Source organism: Amblyraja radiata, chromosome 29, assembly GCF_010909765.2.
Source record: "Amblyraja radiata isolate CabotCenter1 chromosome 29, sAmbRad1.1.pri, whole genome shotgun sequence".
Classification (NCBI taxonomy): domain Eukaryota; kingdom Metazoa; phylum Chordata; class Chondrichthyes; order Rajiformes; family Rajidae; genus Amblyraja; species Amblyraja radiata.
In genome coordinates, this window is record NC_045984.1 from 12,109,895 (window position 1) to 12,130,476 (window position 20,582).

At 40.6% G+C, this 20,582-nt stretch overlaps 1 protein-coding gene across 2 annotated transcripts; it reads left to right on the forward strand.

The window, feature by feature from the left end:
- Positions 1-2,212: 2,212 nt before the first annotated feature.
- polr2e (RNA polymerase II, I and III subunit E) lies at positions 2,213-12,796 on the forward strand. 2 transcript variants are annotated; one of them, XM_033046552.1, is made up of 8 exons: positions 2,213-2,336; positions 4,230-4,404; positions 5,572-5,687; positions 6,724-6,804; positions 8,501-8,559; positions 10,016-10,094; positions 10,183-10,269; positions 12,589-12,796. In XM_033046552.1, the coding sequence occupies exons 1-7, from the start codon at positions 2,280-2,282 to the stop codon at positions 10,246-10,248; spliced, it is 633 nt and encodes a 210-aa protein (XP_032902443.1). In that variant the 5' UTR covers positions 2,213-2,279; the 3' UTR covers positions 10,249-10,269; positions 12,589-12,796. The 2 variants fall into 2 exon arrangements, with proteins under 2 accessions (XP_032902443.1, XP_032902442.1); XM_033046551.1 differs by having other exon boundaries at positions 12,632-12,796.
- Positions 12,797-20,582: the final 7,786 nt, after the last annotated feature.

Here is a 20,582-nt window from a genome sequence, read left to right on the forward strand (position 1 = left end):
TTTCATTGCTGTATCTCTAAACTAAACTAAACCACATGTAAGATAATATTGAATGACATCACACCTCTGAGTATTGACTAGTCCTGAGCTACCAAACTATAGACTTGAATTTGTGCACACCCTTTTATTAGAGAGTCAAAAGTGGTTCTTTTTGTCATATGTACCAAAACAGAACAATGAAATTCTTACTAGCAGCACAACAGGTTTGTAAACACAGTTCTCAATAGATAACATATTAACAAACAGAAATAAAATTTCAAGAAATTAAAAAAAAAAACAATATAGTGCAAAAACAAACCAAAGCCCAAATGCAACCCCAGCAGTTCGAAGTTTAGTTGGTTCGTAGTGTTCAGTAGCCTGATGGTTGTTGGGAAGAAGTCGTTCCTGAACCTGGATGTTAGTTTTCAGACTCCTATAACTTCTTCCCGATGCAGGAGTGAAATGAGAGTGTGGCCAGGGCTGTGTGGGTCTGACCAGATGTTAGTAGGAATATTAAAATGTTCAGTCATTCTATATTTGTAATGTTAGTAAAATCTTCAGCAGAGGGCTACAAAGATCAAACATTGATTTTCTCTATGATTAGACACGCATGTATATATGTAACATCAATACACAGTTCTGAGAAATTAGTTTAAATGTAGGAGGCTGACTTTATTCCACCAGTTCCTTGATCAGATTATAAATATTCTTTTAAATAATGTACAAATATGCAAAAAGGTATAATCACGTGGCCACAAAATGAAAACAGATGTATAGGATATGAGAGTTTAATTCAATTTCAATTCAATTCAATTCAACTTTAATGTCATTGCACAAATACTAAGTATGGGTACAACGAAATACAGTTTTGCGTCAGTCCGTAGTAGTAGTGCATATAGAAATTAAAAAAAAAGAAGATACAGAATAATCAAAAATACAGAATAATTAAACAATGGGGACGGAGGGACCAGAGTGTAGAGCCGCCGATATGGCGTCCTCTGTAGACCTGTTGGCCCGGTAGGCAAACTGATGGGGGTCCAGTGTGGGGGGGAGGCTGGCTTTGAGGTGAGCCAAGACCAGCCGCTCAAAGCACTTAGCAATGACAGGGGTGAGTGCCACTGGGCGGAAATCGTTGAGACTCCCTGTTAAGTTATCCTAAGTTAAGTTATCCTAAGTAAAGACTGAGGGAGTCTGCTTCCCTTTAGGAAGCAACGGATAAGAAAGTATGTTTTTGTTTTATGCAGCAGTCCACATGATTACAGAGCCACTAAGAACAAAATTACTAACCAAAGCCCGGAAAACACTATCAGATTTCTCTGATCAAGCTGATTTCTTATTTCTTTGTTATTTTAGATGAAACTTCAGTATAAACGTTTACAGGAAAATTAGCTTTTTATAGTTAAAGGACTGGACACAGTTTCAGGCTTTCAAGAGGTATTTACTATATTTACACCTCACCTCTCTTTTCAGTTTCACAAAAAATAGAGGCAAGCCCTGGCCAATCTTCAAATATCACTGACATATGTATCTGATGAGTCTTAGTCATAGAGTCATTCAGCGTGGAAACAGCCCCCTCAGCCCAACTTGCCTACAACAACCAACATGTTCATCTCCACTAGACCCACCTGCCTGCATTAGGCCCATATTCCTCTAAATCTGTTCTATCCATGTACTTGTATAAATGTTTCTTAAATGTTGCGATAGTACCTGCCTTAACTACCTCCCCCTGGCTGCTCGTTCCATACACCCACCACCCTTTGTGTGAAAAGGTTACCCCTCAGGTTCCTATTAAATCTTCCCCCTCACTTTAAACCTATGGTTCTCGATTCCCATACTCTGGGCAAGGGTCTGTGCGTCTACCCAATCTAATCCTTTGATGTTTAGTGCAAGATAAAGTTCAGTAAAGTCCGATCAAAGAAAGTCCAAGGGTCTCCAATTAGATAGATGGTAGCTCAGGACTGCTCAATACTCAAGTAGCTACACTCAACTACTCACTATCCACACTAATGCAGGCAAGCAGTTCCCACGCCTGCTTTGCCATCCCTTCCATTATATAAAAACACACTGCACATACATGCAGCAAAACAATTTCCAACTTGGAAAACAACTTTCAGCATCCCTGCCCCAGATGTACCACATTGGGCCCAAAGATCATGGAGCTGCTTGTGCCTGGCGACCAGCACGCACTGCGCACGCGCAATCCTGCCAAGGCAGCTCTGAGTCTGCGCGGCGGAGCGGCTGACGTCACAGACCAGCGCTGGCCGGGTCGGGCGGCTCTGAGTCTGCGCGGCGGCTGCATCATGGACGACGAGGAGGAGACCTACCGTCTGTGGAAGATCCGCAAGACCATCATGCAGGCGAGTGGCGCGGCCTGCTGGCTGGCTGGCTCAGAGGGCCCAGTGTACCTGGGGGTCTGGTGCCCGGTTTGCCCGAGGGATCTGGTGTCCGGTGTGTCCAGGGACCTGGTTGCCGGGGCCGGTGTGGTGTGCCCGATGCCCGAGGGCCGAGATCTTGTATCTGATGTGTCCAAGACCCAGTGTCCCCGGGGGTCTGGTGTCTAGTGTGCCCGGGGGAAGCGGCTTTACACGGGGCTCGGGCTGATAGTTGACACATATGTCCATTTGTAGTTCGGCTGTGTTTTCACTGATGGATGCACATAGAACAACACAGCATATGAACAGGCCCTTCGGCTCACAACGTCTGTGTCGAACGCGATACCTGCACATAATCCACATTGCTCCATTCCCTATATATCCATGTGCCTATCCAAAAGTATTTTAAAAAGCACCATTGTTGAGTATCTGCCTCAACAACCACCCCCAGCAGTGTGTTCCCAGCACTCGGTACCCTCTGTGTGAAAGAAAATCTTCCCCACTCACCTTAAAGTGATGACCTCTAGAATTTGGTTTTTCCATTTTTGGATAAAGGTTGTGACTCTATCTCATCCATGCCTCTCAGAATTTTAAATACTTCTATCAGGCCTCCCTACAACCTCTGGCATACCAGATACAGCGATCCTAGTCTGTCCAAGATATCCCTGTAGTTAATACCTTCTAATCCAGGCATAATTTTAGTAAACCTCCCCTACACCCTTTCCAAAGCCTTCCCATCCTTCCAGTAATGGGGCGACCAGAACTTCACCCAATACTCCAAATGCATCCGAACCAAAGTCCTATAAAGCTGCATCGTGGCTGCCTGTCTCTTATACTCAATGCTGCAACCTATGAAAGCAAGCATACCATATGCCTTATTTACTATTCTACTTGTGTTGCTACTTCTACGGACAAGGACCCTGATCCCACTATATATCAATGCTGTTGTGCCATTTTCCACCTTGGATTTGACCTTTCAAAGTGCAATACCTCACACTTGCTCTGATTAAACTCCATCTGCTATTTCTCCACCTATTTCTGCAGTCAATCTGAATACTGCAACATATCTTGACTGCCTTCCTCACAGTCCATGATCCCAGCAGTCTTGGTGTCATCTACACACTTACTGACCACTTACGTTTGCATCCAAGTCATTAATAAATATCACAAGCAGCAGTGGTCCCGGCATTGATCTCTGCGGTCCCAGACCATCAGCCTGAATATTGGCATTCCACCACACCCTTTATCTTCTATCAGTAGCCATTTCTGAATTCATATGACTAAGTCATTGTAAATAGGGTGGATGAAAATGTTATGTGGACATCTTTAGGCAAATCATATGGGATGGAAAGACATTCAGTTCTTCTTGCTTGCACATGTGATCACTCTTTCCCAGTTGTGCTACAATTTCAAGAACACATCCAGTTCTCTTTTGAAGTCATCTTTCAGCCGATATCTTGCAATTTATCTGCTTTCAGTTTTTTGTGTCCCTCAACATCTCCATGATTTCTTGCTTTAAACGCCCTTCTATATATTTTCTATCCTACTAAATTTCTGCATCAATTAAAATGCTTCCATGCTCCATGTTTACTCCAATATTAAGCATGCATTGCATGTTAATTGTCAACCAACATTGCAGTAAAATTAATCTCTCAAAAGTTCATTCCAAGTACTCATTTGATCTGCATCCACTTGTAAATGCTTACAAACAAACTCAAACTCCTGTAATTGTAGATTGTCAGGAATAAACTTTCTTCCATTGTATATGCACTTGTATTTACAGTGAACACCATTACTTTTGCTATTATATGGGGTAATAGAAAACAGTCATATTGAGGGAAAGTAAGTAAATTAATTGTTATCTGTTGTAATCCCCAGCTTTGCCATGATCGTGGATATTTAGTGACACAGGATGAATTGGACCAGACACTGGATGAATTTAGAGGTCAATTTGGAGATAAGCCAAGTGAAGGAAGACCGCGGCGATCAGACCTGACTGTGCTTGTTGCTCATAATGATGATCCCACTGATCAAATGTTTGTTTTTTTCCCAGGTAAACTAAATTATTTGTGAATTTATTTTTTGCATCTGGGTTTTGGTGGGAAATCACTTGTAATCCTTGCACTGCTTACGCAACTGACCCTCAGCCCTCCCAGTCAATGCTATTATTACCAGCATGGGCAAATGAGCATTGCTGTTAACCCATGTATATGTATTTTTGTCGATTAGTGACCAGAGTTCCCAGCAGCAAGGAACACTGGCATCCTCACTGTAGCTTCTGGATCATTGAAAAGTACAGACACAAAGTGCTTGAATAATTCAATGGGCCTGGCAACATCTCTGGAAAACATGGATAGGTGATGTTCAGTTCAGCACTCTTTCTCCAGAGCGACTGCCTGGCCTGCTGAGTTATTCCAGTATTTTCTTTTTATTTGTAAACCAGCATTTGCAGTTCCTTTTTTCTCCATTTAAAAAAAAAGTACAGCACAGGAACAAGTCCTTCAGTCTACCATGTCTATGCTGAACATATTCTGTGGAAATCATAAATCTCGAGTTTGATTTTTAGTTTCTGAGGGGAGTAGTAGTCTGGTCTATACGGACGTTATTCTTCTATTTCTGTATCTATGTTCTGTCGATATTGTCAGACAATATAACAATCTAGGAGCAAGTAGCCTATTGACTTGGATTAGGGTGGTGGGGGGAGGGAAGTCTTTTGCTCTAAATCCTTGTTCAACATACTAACAAGTAATAAGTGTGTTGGTCTTTAAAACAATGGCTCCAACTAATTTCAGAAAAGCATAAACAGCTGCAGGATGGAATAGGGCATGTATGCACATGCTGCCAGATAAAGAAATCCGTTTTCTGCCTATTAATTATGACCCATTATAATCATTGTTGTTCTTAATAATATTCTTGTTGGTGTGTATTTTTACAGCAGAGTAAAAATCTGAGTATTTGCCCTGAGAGAAAAAAATGTACTAATGTAACTGAAGCAGATGATTTATAAGCAGTCAAACTTTAGTGTTTTGAGGTAATTGTTCCTATTAATTGTAGTATATGACTAAAAGACATAGGAGCAGCATCAGGTGATTCAGCCCATTGGGTCCACTCCTCCATTGGATCATGGCAGCTGTATTTTTCCTTCTCAACCCCATTCTCCTGCCTTCTGCCCTTATGTTTGCCATTTTTAATTAAAACATTTTTTAAATATTTTTTCCAGAGGAACCCAAAGTAGGGATTAAAACCATTAAAATGTACTGTCAGCGCATGCAAGAAGAAAATATTACCAGAGCTATCATTGTGGTACAGCAAGGGATGACGCCATCAGCGAAACAGGTACAAAGTAACAATTTGTGTATATTATAGAAACTTCGTTTTTTTGTTTAAATATTAATTGTCAAATAAGTAAAAGGAATGATGGAAAAAGTAGCTAAATCTTACAGAATGATATGTAAACATACAAATGTATGGCATTGTAGAAATTGAATGGTGTTATCAGCCTACGGTAACAAAACAGTTCCAGTTCAGTCTGATCATTCAGTCTAGATATTTATTATCTATTGTAATGGCAATTTCTAACTTTTCCAATGTCCATCTTTCCGTTGCCATTACTACACAGGGAGGTAGGAGTGATCTTATGCAGACAAAAAAAGAATAGATCTTCCAGTTGTTATTTCAAGCGTAATTGGTTCTTTATTGAAGTAGTTGTACAAACAAAGAAATGAACATACTAGGTTCTCCTTATTCTCATACAAGTTGTAGTTTTTTGTTCTTACCATCGGATGAGAACTGTTAACTCTCCACCTCCTGAGCCAGATCTGGTCTGTTTCACTCCCTTTCCACGATGTTCTTTGTAACGCCCTTCTTTGCATCAAATGCCCGCCCCCAAGTGTTCAAAATAATACTGCTAGAAATATCTAGACAAAATAATATAAATATGCCAACAGTAGCTAGCCTAAACATAAATGGCTCCTACATCTATTCAAGGCAAACAAAAATGAATGAACTAAAGCCACAGTAAAATGCTGTGCACAGTGGCACGTTTCTCATGAATACTGTCCGTGGTCAATTTATGGTTCGACATGATGGACTCCAAGGGAACAGGTCCTCCTCCTCACTCACCTGAAGAGAATAGGTCACTGTCAAATATGTTGCTGTGGATCCCTGTACGTCAGAATGCAATGTATTGTAAAATTATGGAATAACTCGCCAGTCTATCAGTCAACATTTTTTTTCATTGTTATCTCCTGAGTGACCTGCTTAATGCACAAGTGTTATGCACAGTGAGGTAAATATGTCTTAGCAGTAAAATACTGTTTTAAGTTATTCTAACCCAAGTGTTAATGGATTTATTTGTTTTATTCTTACTTAGTCTCTGGTTGACATGGCTCCTAAATATATCCTTGAGCAATTTCTGCAACAGGAACTCTTAATTAACATTACAGAACATGAGGTAAGTTTGGAAAGGTCTTTGGAATTGAATTACCCCACCACCTTCTGTTATATAAAATGAAAGTTTCCCCTCTGGTTCCTATTAAATCATTCCCCTCTCATCTTAAACCTATGCCCTCTAGGTATATCTTTGATTCCCCTACCCTAAGAAAAACACTGTGCATTCACTCTATCTATCCCCCCCCCAAGATTTCATCAGCCATCTGTAACCACTCCTCAGCTGCCTGTGCTACAAGGAATAAAGACCTCCATGACAAACCCCATTGTACACTATCTGGAAAAGCAGGATTAACAAACCAAAAAGTTTATTTTTCACATTCCATGCTTTCATGCTCACTTGACCATAACAGAAACTGGTTACTTCTAAACGTGTCTCAACGTGCAGTGCAATCATTTCTAAAGGTGCTTAACATTTCCTCCAAGTTAGTTTGAAAATGATTAAAAGTTGTTTATTCTCCTTGCTTGAAAACCTTCATTTGATCTTCAATAACTTTAGATCTAACTACATTTTTATTCTGTTAACATGAGCTGATGCGGATAAAAGTCGGATAAATATTCAACATCTTTCCAATCCATGACAAAACCAATAAAATCCACACTGTACTTAAGCAATGCCACATCTTCCTTGAACTCTATATTACCAACAAGCAGTTTCCAGGCAGGCAGAGACAATGGTTAAAGATGGCCTTGTATCTTTTTAAGAAATAATGTGGCATCCTTGCCACCCTGTGGGAACCCTGCAGAAACTGGCAGAGAAGCATCTGTACAGGACATATTAGTTGCTTTCTAGTGAGTTAATTGAATTATTTAATTTTAGGTAACGGACCAACAATAATCCTTTCCCCATCCCCTTCCACCTATATCCCTACACCTGACTTCATATTTCATGCCTCTTCTCTCCTTATCTCACAGTCATTTGTCGTCTTCCCATCTCTGGCCTTTGTCCGCCCATCTGCCAATTAAACTCCCCTCACCTGTATCAACATATCACTTGTCAGGCTTTGTCTGGCTCTGACTTCTCTTCCAGCATTCTCCTCGCCCAACTACAATCAGTCTGAGGAAGGGTCCAGACCCAAATGTTGCCCATCCATGTTCTTCAGAGATGCTGTCTGACCTGCTGAGTTACTCCAGCAGTTTGTGCCTTTTTCATTAGTCACATTAATACCTACAGGCACCTGTTGGAAGCAGGTCATCCTCAACTATGAGGCACTGTCGAAGAAAACAAATACGTGAACCAATACCTTCTCATGCGCCCATCACATTTATATTTATACTGATCCACATTTTGGTTCTAGTGTAAGAAGCATTGATTTAATAGAATAAGCAATCTAAGCACAACAATAAAATCACAATGTCCTAAAGACAGCAAACCATTGACTTAATATACTTGAAACTTCCACTGCAATACAACATCAGGACGGCCGATATTTCTGGCTGTTGAAGGTCCTTTGATGCTGGGAGAGCTGTACATAATACATAAGCTGCAACACAGTGTTTGAAAATGATAACTTATTTTCTGGTTGTCTGACTGTTCCAGGGAAAAAAGTGCAATGAAATGATTATTTTAAAAGGAGAGGACCATTTTCCACCCCCTGACCCAGTGTTATATTAATGTATTTGGCATAATACGGACTGTTTTTGAATAATATAGGTTATCTAAAGTGGTTTTGATGCTTTAATTTGATTATGTACCATAGCTTGTTCCAGAGCACATCGTTATGACAAAGGAGGAGGTTACAGAGCTGCTGGCACGATAGTATCCTTTCAAAAAAAATTTAAATATCAATATTTCAACAGTGGCCTTTATGTATTGTGCTTCATCATTGTTACAATGTTTGTTTGATAACCAAAATTAATTGTGTGATTTGAACTTGTGAATTTTCATTTGGTGCCATTTGCTGCAGATGACATGTAAATAGATGCTATCGTAGACAGTAATGATGGTTATCAATCACCGTGGGATCTTGATCAGTTGGGCAAGTGGGCTGAGGATTGGCAAATAGAGTTTAATTCCGATAAGTGTGAGATGTTGCATTTTGGGATGTCAGGACAGGACATTCACAGTGAATGGCAGGGCCCTATAAAATGTTGTAGAACAAAGGAATCTAGGAGTACAAGTACATCGTTTCCTCTCTTCTTTCTTGTCCATCTTCCATGTTTCAAATGTTGACATCACTGTCATCGTCCGTCCTGAAAAGGACGCAAGCTTCCGGCGACTATTAGTGGGAGCCATCACTTGTTGCAATAGATGATGGTGGTAGCAGAATTAGCTCGGGATACTTTAGAGGGATATTGGCCAACATGGGCAAATGGGACAAACAGATGGGGCATCATGGTCAGCATGGATGATGTGGGCTGAAAGACCTGTTTCTGTGCTGTATGATTCTATTCGTCATATGCTTTGCAGAATATGTGGTCTGGAGCATGTTTTTCATCCCTTTTCTTTGTATCTTAGCATATTTATGCACCATCTCCCAATCTTAATATAAACTCTGAATTTCTATTACATTTTCCTTTTATGAAATTCTGAAGCAACTTCTTTCCTCGATGCAGCGCTGCTCCTTGCCTAAGATTTTCTCTCCAACATGTAACACTCAATATATCAAAATTCAAAGCATTGTTGTTTATATTCTCTGTATTTATATTGCTATTTATATTCTGTCATATACCCCTGTCATAGATTTATATAGAATGGAAAGAGGTACTCTGGCTCAATTCGTCCATGTTGACCAAGGTGCCTAACCAAGCAAGTCTCACTTGCCTGCGTTTGGCTCATATCCCACCAAATCTTTCCAATCCATCTACCTGTCCAAATGTAATAGTGCCCACCTCTACCGCTTCCTCTGCAGCTTGTTCCAAATACCCTCCACTCTCTTCAGATCCCTTTTAAGTCTATCCTTTATCAACTTAAACCTTTACCCTCTAGTTTTGGACTCTCCTATCCTGGGGAAAAACTTGTGGCTATGCCCCTCCTGCTTTTACAAATCTCTATAAGGTAACCCCTCATCCTCTTGCGCTCCAAGGAAAAAGATACAGCTTCTCCTATAACTCCAACCTTTCGGATGAGGCAATAAATCAAATCACTACCTAAATACAATTACTCTTTAACATCTCAGCAAAATTGATAAAGCAATGGCCTACTGGAACAAAATGTTTATTGTTAATCTACACGTTTCTGCGTAATCATTGTACACCTTAATAATTTTAACCAGTAAGTTAAAGGAGAGCCAGTTGCCGAGAATACAAGCAGGTGATCCAGTGGCACGATACTTTGGATTGAAAAGAGGACAGGTTTGTTGCAAACATGCAGTTTTTGAATTGGATTTGTTCTGTCGTGCTTCATTGTTGTTGGCAAATGTGGATTATTCTCTTTTCATAGGTGGTGAAGATTATAAGACCCAGTGAGACTGCAGGAAGATACATCACTTACAGATTAGTACAGTGAGGCGTCGCACAGATATTTTTGGTAACTATTAACCTGCTATTTTTTTTCTCCTGCTTTTGGCACTCCTCCTACATCCAATATTTATCAACTAGGCAAATGATTTTATTTGCAGCTCAAACCTAGAAACAAAGAACTGCAGATGCTAGTTCATACATAAAAGGACACACAGTGCTGGATTAACTCGACAGGTCGGGCAACATCTCTGGATAACATGGATAGGTGGTATTTCGGGTCGATGGGAAGGTCCCGACCCAAAACCTCATCTATCCATGTTCTCCAAAGATGCTGCCTGACCTACTGACTTAACCCAGCACTTTGTGTCCTTTTGTGCAGCTCAATCCTATTGGTTTCATTTTGTTATCCCCCCACGACCTGCCTTTCCCAATGCCTAAACATCAGCTCATCTAAATCTCTGCTATATGCTATTGTGCATCAAGTTGTCTCACAGAATGAAATGCTTCAAAATCCATGGAAGTTGTGATATTGAGTTTTTAAATCTAAGAAATACAATACTCCCCTCTCCTTTCTAAATTAATCCTTGGGAATCAAGACATAATTCTGGGAAAACTAAAGCATTCACCATGGCCGTCTAGCATTCCAGTGCGGTTCTGGTCTGGCCAGGATTTGTACTGACCAAACCTACTACCCACTTGATGTGCCCCCCCCCCCCCCCCCCTCAATTTACACAGCATTTGTTAGATATGCTTAACTATATGATGTGATGACCAAGGGGAATTGAGCATACTTGCTCCTCACACACATTACTTTTATAGGGCAAATAAATGACGATTGTCTACCCCCTCCCCCCTCGTGTCAGACTTGTGTCTGAGACTCCTGGGCACATTAGAAAGACATAACAAGGCCATCAGATGTGGCTTGTGGAATGGATATGATGCATCACTAATCTGTGTTATCCAGGTAAATTCAATATTGTACAGGCAACTTGCTAGTATTTGTATTTTAATGACTATGTTAAGACTTTTGAGATTTCATACTACTTTGGATACTAGAATTATGAATGGGAAAAGGAATGGAGCTGTGTCAGGCTTTTATTTGCTATTTTGTATCATAGTGAGCAGACCTTTTTTAAAGTAACATGCAGTAGATTTTCATCAGTTTACAAAATGAAGTGCTTGCTGTGCTAATTGGAAGAAACTGTTGCACGCCAACCTTACTTTCTGACTTTATTTGGTCTAATGCTAATTTTGCAATTCATCTTAATGAGTTCAATCATCATGTATTAGCTCAAACTCAACAGCGATAAGACAGAATTCCTCCTCATAGGCTCCAAAGCCACACTCAGCAAAATCAATGGCCCCACTCTCACCATCGACGGCACCACTGTCTCCCCATCTCCCCAGGCCCGCAACCTTGGCGTGATTTGATTCCACCCTCTCCCTTGAGCCTCACATCCGCCATGTCATTAAAACCTTCTTCTTTCATCTCCGCAACATCGCCAAACTCAGACCCTCTCTCACACCGCCCGCTGCTGAAAGACATCCATGCCTTCATCTCCTCCCGACTGGACTATTGCAACTCACTTCTCCTTGGCATCAGCTCCACCTACATCAACCGACTCCAACTGGTCCAGAATGCAGACGCCCGACTCATCACCCACACCAAATCCTGGCATCACATCACTCCAGTCCTCAAACAACTTCACTGGCTTCCCATCTCCCACCGGATCACCTACAAAATCCTGGTCCTCACCTACAAAGCCCTCCACCATCTGGCCCCCCCATATCTCACTGACCTCCTCTCCCCCTACCAACCCTCACGGTCCCTCAGATCCACATCAGCCGGTCTCCTCTCCATCCACAAGTCCAACCTCCGCAGTTTTGGGGACAGAGCCTTCTCCAGGGCAGCTCCCAGGCTCTGGAACTCCCTCCCCCAACTGATCCGCAATTCCGTGTCCCTCACCATCTTCCAGTCCCGCCTCAAGACCCATCTCTTCACCTCTGCCTATCCTTAGCCCCACGTCCCCGTCCCTTTTCATCTGTGCATTAATTGCCTCATACTGTGTTTTGTATTGAATTCTGTCTTTACTTTGTGTACTAGTCATGTCTCTACTATTTATTTCATTCCCCTTACATGTTTTTCCTCTACATGCTCAATTTTTGTAAGGTGTCCTTGAGACTCTTGAAAAGCGCCCATAAATAAAATTTAAAAAAAATAAAAAAATAAAAATAAAAATAAATTTATTATTATTATTATTAGCTGGAGCATCACAAAGCTTATATAACTAGACTATGATATTATTTTTACATTTTCTATTGTATAATTATTTTTTATATCTTTATTAATGACAACAAAAATGTCCATCCATTTAATGTGTATCAGAAATACGGAGAAACAACGGCACAATAATCTTTCTTTGTGTTAGGCGTGAAAATGGCAGACAATCCAATGAGAAACATTGAAAACTTCGTTCGTGCTTCGTTGCTTTGTGCTCGTTCCTAACTCGTGCCAAGGATGGTCTTTCAGTTAGTTCTATAACTGTATGTGTCCTGTCATTTGTTTTTTTTTAAATAAACTTTGTAAAATATTACAGGCCTTGCGTATAATTGAGTTTAAAAATTGACTCGTCATGTTGCAGCTGCATGAAACTTTACACCAGAAATGTTGCCTGGATTGAAATGTATTAGCCACTAGACTAAGTGGGACCCGTTGGGTCCCAGCATCACACGGGAGGGCTGGTCCCCCAACGCAATATTCCACCTCTCCACCAATTCCAATATTGCTGGCCAGTGTGGGGGGGGGGGGGGGGGGGGTTTCTGGAGCGCTAGTATGTATGTTGTGGGTCAAAGGGACTGGCTTCCAGAGGGCTAGTATGGACATTGTGGGCTGAATGGATTCTTGGGCTGGCAGCTCAGTCACTCAGGCTGTTGTGCACTGAAGGAACTGATTTCCAGAGGGCTAGTATGGACATTGGACTGAATGGATTTTTGGACTTGCAGTTCACTAAGTCATGGGTGGTGGGCTGGCATTTCACTTACTCATGGCTGGTGGGCTGGCAGCGCAGTCACTCACAGCTGGTGGTGGCAGTTCACTCAGTCACCCCTCTTCTCTTCTCCCCCCCACTCTGCTCCATGCCATTCCCCTCCCCCACACGCATTCAGTCCATCTCCCCTCAATCTCCCCCCATGCACTCTTAGTGGCTCTCCACACACACACACGCATTCACACAGACACACACACACACACACACACACACACAGATACTCAGACACTCACGCAGACACACACTCAGACACACATACAGACACTCATACACAGAGACACAGTCAAACACTCACACACATACACACACTCATACACAGACAATCACACTCATCCACAGACACAGCAACTCATATATACGCACGCACAGACAGACGACGCGCACACACACACTTTGGAAGCAATAGAGATACTATCTGCAAGCATTTTAGAACCAATAGACATTTTTTTACAAGCTTTAGAACCAATAGACATTTTTTGCAAGCTTTAGAACCAATAGTTATTTTTTTTGCAAGTTTTAGAACCAATAGTCATTTTTTGCAGCTTTAGAACCAATAGACATTTTTTTGCAAGCTTTAATAATAATAATAATAATAAATTTTATTTATGGGCGCCTTTCAAGAGTCTCAAGGACACCTTACAAAAATTTAGCAGGTAGAGGAAAAACATGTAAGAGGAATGAAATAAATAGTAGAGACATGACTAGTACACAAAGTAAAGACAGAATTCAATACAAAACACAATATGAGGCAATTAATGCACAGATGAAAAGGGAGGGGGACGTGGGGCTAAGGATAGGCAGAGGTGAAGAGATGGGTCTTGAGGCGGGACTGGAAGATGGTGAGGGACACGGAATTGCTTAGCCCACGTTTACAAAGACTATGAGTATATATATACTCAACAGAAACTTCCAGACACTTTAAATGAATCAATAATAACACTTATTCCTAAAGCTGATAAAGATCTGGAAGACCCGGGATCATACAGAGCAATTGCACTTTTAAATACAGATCAGAAAATTTTAACTAAAATACTAGCGCATAGATTAAGTACAGTGATGAATAAATTAATACACCCTGACCAAACAGGCTTTATTCAGAAACGGTACTCATATTATAATCTTAAGAAGATTATTTAATATTATATATTCCAAGAGAATTATTAATGAAGATCTAGCAATAATTTCACTTGACGCTGAAAAAGCATTTGATCAGGTCGAATGGCCTTATTTATTTTCGGTGATGGAAAATATGCAGCTAGGGGAGAAATTCTGTACATGGATAAAACTGTTATATACAAATCCCATGGCTAGAATATTTACAAACCAAAGGTTGTCACCTAAATTTAGCCTATCTAGAGGTTGTAGACAAGGATGCCCATTATCTCCATTATTATTTGCGCTTGCTATTGAGCCACTGGCAGAAAGAGTTAGGGGGCATCCGGAAATACATGGGTATAACACAAAGGACACAGTGAATAAAATTTCTCTATACGCAGATGATGTATTAATTTACATTACAAAACCAGAAATTAGTATTCCAAACTTATTAAAGCTAATAACCCAATTTGGTTCACTTTCAGGATACAGAATAAATTGGAATAAAAGTGAAATTATGCCAATAAGGGAACATAACAAACAGATAATACAACAATTTCCATTTAAAATAGTAAATGAAAAATTTAAATATCTAGGTATTTATGTAACTAAGATATATACATCATTATTTAAAGCAAATTTCCCCCCATTACTGAACAAACTACATAAGAATATTCAATACTGGAAAACACTTCCTATCTCAATGGTAGGCAAAATCAATGCCATAAAAATGATTTTTTTACCGCAAATATTATATCTTTTTCAGACAATTCCGATATATCTGGCAAAAAACTTTTTTTTTAAATTGGACTCTATTGTTAATGATTTTATCTGGGATTATAAGAATCATAGGATAAACAAAAGACACTTGTGTAAATCAAAAATAAATGGAGGCTTGGTTTTACCCAATTTTTTGTTTTATTTCTGGGCAGTTAACATTAAAAATATGAATTTCTGGTTGGAAGAAATAGATCATCAACCAGACTGGTTAAAAATGGAAAAGGAAGATTGTTTACCTTTTGATATCGGTTCGATATTATTTGCTACGTCTAAATTAAACAAAAAAATTTATAGGGAAAACCCTATAATATTTAGTGCTATACGAATTTGGAAACAATTAAAAAAGACATTAAAATTAGATAATTTATCACTTTTTCTTCCAATTGTGAATAATCCTTTGTTTAAGCCTTCATGGTTGGACGGGGGTTTTACACAATGGAAGAATTATGGAATTAAAAATATGGGACAACTTTACAAGGAAGGCACTTTTCTGACATTTCAGGAATTGCAACAGACTTATGGACTTCGAGGAAATGATTATTTCAGATATCTTCAACTTAGAGATTATGTAAAATCGAACTCCCAAAATTTTCGAATTAGAAATTCAGAAATTCTTGATGAATGTTGGAACAAACATCCTAATACAGAAAAATTAATATCTTATATATATAATATCTTATTAGACAGTGACATTCCTTCGACGGACTTACACAGACAAACATGGGAAAAAGAATTAAATCAAGTAATAACGAAAGATACTTGGGAAGAAAGTTTGCAACACATACATCAGTGTTCACTAAACGCCAGACATTCTCTAATACAATTTAAAGTAATACATAGGTTACATTATTCAAAAACAAAACTACATAAAATTTTTCAACATATCTCACCTATATGTGATAAATGTCAACATTTAGAAGCTACATTATCTCATATGTTTGCAAACTGTATAAAAATTTAAAAATTCTGGGTAAATATTTTTAGTATAATATCTAAAGTAACCAGCACACAATTGGACCCAGATCCAAAATTAATAATACTCGGAATATTAGAATTAAATCAAACACTTAGAACAACACAAAGAAACTTTATTGATTATAGTTTAATAACAGGAAAAAAATTAATTCTAACATTTTGGAAAGGCCCTACGGCCCCCACAATCAAAATGTGGATTATAGAAATGACGGAGACCTTAAACGTGGAAAGAATCAGATTTTCCCTGTTGGACAAACAGGAATTATTCGTTGGAACATGGTCTCCTTTTATTGATTACTTAAAGGGTCAGAATGGTTCAGCACAGGAACCTGACTAGCACGCGGGCTAAAGAATGGATGAAATACTATACTCTGAAATGTACGAATATATCTCGAATGAAGTCTTTTTTATTTTAATAAATTTTTCCATTCTTCTTTAACTATCTTTTTCCTTTTTGTTTTTTTTTTGTTTTTGTTTTTCTTCTCTTTCTTTTCTTTCTTTACTTCATCTATCTCTTTAGTTCTATCTAGTTTAAAAAAAAAAAAAGGCAAAAAGTATTGGAGACAATGTAATAATAATTGACAATATTATCAATTTAAAAATGTAAGACTGTAATGATGTAATTAGGTTATGTACCTATCTCCAATAAAAAATATTTTCAAAAAAACCCCCCAAAAAAACACAATATGAGGCAATTAATGCACAGATGAAAAGGGAGGGGGACGTGGGGCTAAGGATAGGCAGAGGTGAAGAGATGGGTCTTGAGGCGGGACTGGAAGATGGTGAGGGACACGGAATTGCGGATCAGTTGGTTCCAGAGTTCCAGAGCCTGGGAGCTGCCCTGGAGAAGGCTCTGTCCCCAAAACTGCGGAGGTTGGACTTGTGGATGGAGAGGAGACCGGCTGATGTGGATCTGAGGGACCGTGAGGGTTGGTAGGGGGAGAGGAGGTCAGTGAGATATGGGGGGGCCAGATGGTGGAGGGCTTTGTAGGTGAGGATCAGGATTTTGTAGTTGATCCGGTGGGAGATGGGAAGCCAGTGAAGTTGTTTGAGGACTGGAGTGATGTGATGCCAGGATTTGGTGTGGGTGATGAGTCGGGCGGCTGCGTTCTGGACCAGTTGGAGTCGGTTGATGTAGGTGGAGCTGATGCCAAGGAGAAGTGAGTTGCAGTAGTCCAGTCGGGAGGAGATGAAGGCATGGATGAGTTTCAGCAGCGGGAGGTGTGAGAGAGGGTCTGAGTTTGGCGATGTTGCGGAGATGAAAGAAGGAGGTTTTAATGACTTGGCGGATGTGAGGCTCAAGGGAGAGGGTGGAATCAAAGATCACGCCAAGGTTGCGGGCCTGGGGAGATGGGGAGACAGTGGAGCCGTCGATGGTGAGAGGGGTTATTGATTTTGCTGCGTGTGGCTTTGGAGCCTATGAGGAGGAATTCTGTCTTATCGCTGTTGAGTTTGAGGAAATTATGTTGCATCCAGGTTTTTATAGCTTTAGAACCAATAGACATTTTTTTGAAAGCTTTAGAACCAATAGACATTTTTTGCAAGCATTTTAGAACCAAAAAAGACACATTCTGCAAGCATTGTAGAACCAAAAGAGACACTTTTTTGCAGATATTGTAGAACCAATAGACACTTTTTGCAAGCATTTAGAACCAATAGACATTTTTTTGTAAGATTTAGAACCGATAGACACTTTTTTGCAAGCATTTTAGAACCAAAAAAGACACATTCTGCAAGCATTGTTGAACCAAAAGAGACACTTTGTGCAAATGTTTTAGAATCAATAGACACTTTTTGCAAACATTTTAGAACCTATAGACACTTTTTGCAAGCATTTTAGAACCACTAAGGGCACTCACATTTGAGTAGACATGTGTTATTCACAGCTCAGAGAAACGTGACCCTCTGCCTTCCTCCATCTTGAAGAGACTGTGAGGCACACCACTTCTGGGTTTTATAGACCCTCCCCCTCCCACCTTTGCAAGCATTTTAGAACCAATAGAGACACTTTTTGCAAGCATTTTAGAACCAATTGTCATTTTATTGCAAGCTTTAGAACCAATAGACATTTTTTTTGCAAGCTTTAGAACCAATAGACATTTTTTTGCAAGCATTGTAGAACCAAAAAAAGACACATTCTGCAAGCATTGTAGAACCAAAAGAGACACTTTTTGCAAACATTTTAGAACCAATAGACACTTTTGGCAAGCATTTAGAACCAATAGACACTTTTTGCAAGCATTTAGAACCAATAAGACATTTTTTTGCAAGCTTTAGAACCAATAGACATTTTTTTGCAAGCTTTGGAACCAATAGACATTTTCTTGCAAGCTTTAGAACCAATAGACACTTTTTGCAAACATTTTAGAACCACTAAGGGCACTCACATTTGAGTAGACATGTGTTCAGTGTTATTCACAGCTCAGAGAAACGTGACCCTCTGCCTTCCTCCATCTTGAAGTGAGGCACACCACTTCCTGGTTTTATAGTCCCTCCCCCCTGCCGCCAGCGGGGGCAGCAGAGAGAATGGGGAATTTTGTAAAAACATTAATATCTCTGTCATTTTTAATCGACGGGAAAAATCCTTGGCACACATGCGGCGGAGGGGGGCTCTGAGCAAGGTGGCCAAAATTGACGGCCGTAGGTGGCGGCGTTCTCTCGGAAATCGCAGCACAGACGGCCAAAAGCGGTCAAGAACAGAGATTTAGTAATATAGAATAGATAAAGAGAAATTTAGTAGGAGGAGTAGGCCATTCGGCCATTTGAACCATTACCGCCATTCAATGTGATTATGGCTGATCATCCACAATTAGTACCCCTTTCCTGCCTTCTCCCCGTACCCCTTGATTCTGCCAGCCCGAAGAGCTCTATCTAACTCTATTTTTAATGCATTCAGCGAATCGGCCTCCACTGCCTTCTGAGGCAGAGAATTCCACAAATTCACAACTCTCTGTGTGAAAAAGATTTTCCTCATTTCGGTTATAAATGGCCTGCCCCTTATTCTTAAACTGTGGCCCCTGGTTCTGGACTCACCCAACATCGGGAACATGTTTCCTGCATCTAGCGTGTCCAATCCCTTAATAATTTTATTCGTTTCTATAAGATACCCTCTCATCCTTCTAAATTCCAGTGAATAAGCCCAGTCTTTCCTCATATGACAGTCCCGCCATCTCGGGGATTAACCTCGTGAACCTACGCTGCACTCCCTCAATAGTAAGGATGTTCTTCCTCAAATTAGGAGACCAAAACTGCACACAATACTCCAGGTGTGGTCTAACCAGGGCCCTTCTTCGCTTTCTTCATTGCCTGTTGTACCTGCAGGCTTACTTTCAGTGACTGATGTACAAGGACACACAGGTCTCGATGTACTTCCCCTTTTCCTAACCTGACACCATTCTGATAATAATGAACCTCAATTTATCAATCAATCAATCAATCAATCAATCAATCAATCAATCAATCAATCAATCAATCAATCAAGCACTTTATTCATCCCCGAGGGGCAATTTAAAAGGCGCATTACAGTAGCTTTTTAAAAAAGAAAGGGACACAATCAACGAAGAGACAAACATTCAAAGCTACTCTCTGCACCAACCGGTCGACCGCACGAGCAGTGACCCGGCAAGGATTGGGTTGTCAGCAGCGATACAATAATAAAGAACACACAAAATGCAACACAAACATCCACCACAGCATTCATCACTGTGGTGGAAGGCACAAAAATTTGGCCAGTCCTCCTCCATTTCCCCCCCGTGGACAAGTCCAGAGTCAGTCCAGGATCGGCTCTTCCTCACCGGAGACCGCGGCTTTAAGTTGTTGTAGGCCGCAGTCCGGCGATCAAGATTTAAAGTCCCCGCCGCAGCCAGAAGCACCGTAGACTGCAGGGCCGGCGGTCGAAGCTCCCCTCCAGGGGTGATGTTAAGTCCATGCCGGCCCCGCGGTAGAAGTTGGCCGCGGGCCGGCAGTGATGGCTTCTTCTTCCCCCGGGTCCCCCACGAGGGATCCCGGGCTGTAGACCGCGGCTTCAGGCTGCGACTTCAGGCTGCCGGCTGCCCCGGGCCTACTCATCCAACCTGTCTATGTCACCCTGCATCCTCATAGCATCTTCTTCTCAGTTCACACTGCCACCCAGCTTTGTGTCATCTGCACATTTGATAATGTTACTTTTAATTCCTTCATCTAAATCATGAATGTATATTGTAAATAGCTGCGGTCCCAGCACCGAGCTTTGCGGCACCCCACAAGTCACTGCCTGCCATTCTGAAAGGGACCTGTTAATCCATACTCTGTTTCCTGTCTGCAAACCAATTTTCTATCCATGTCAATACCCTACCCCTAATACCATATGCTCTAATTTTGCCCACTAATCTCCTACGTGGGACCTTATCAAAGGTTTTCTGAAAGTCCAGGTACACCACATCCACTGGCTCTCCCTTGTTCATTTTACTTGTTGCATCCTCAAAAAATTCCAGAAGATTTGTCG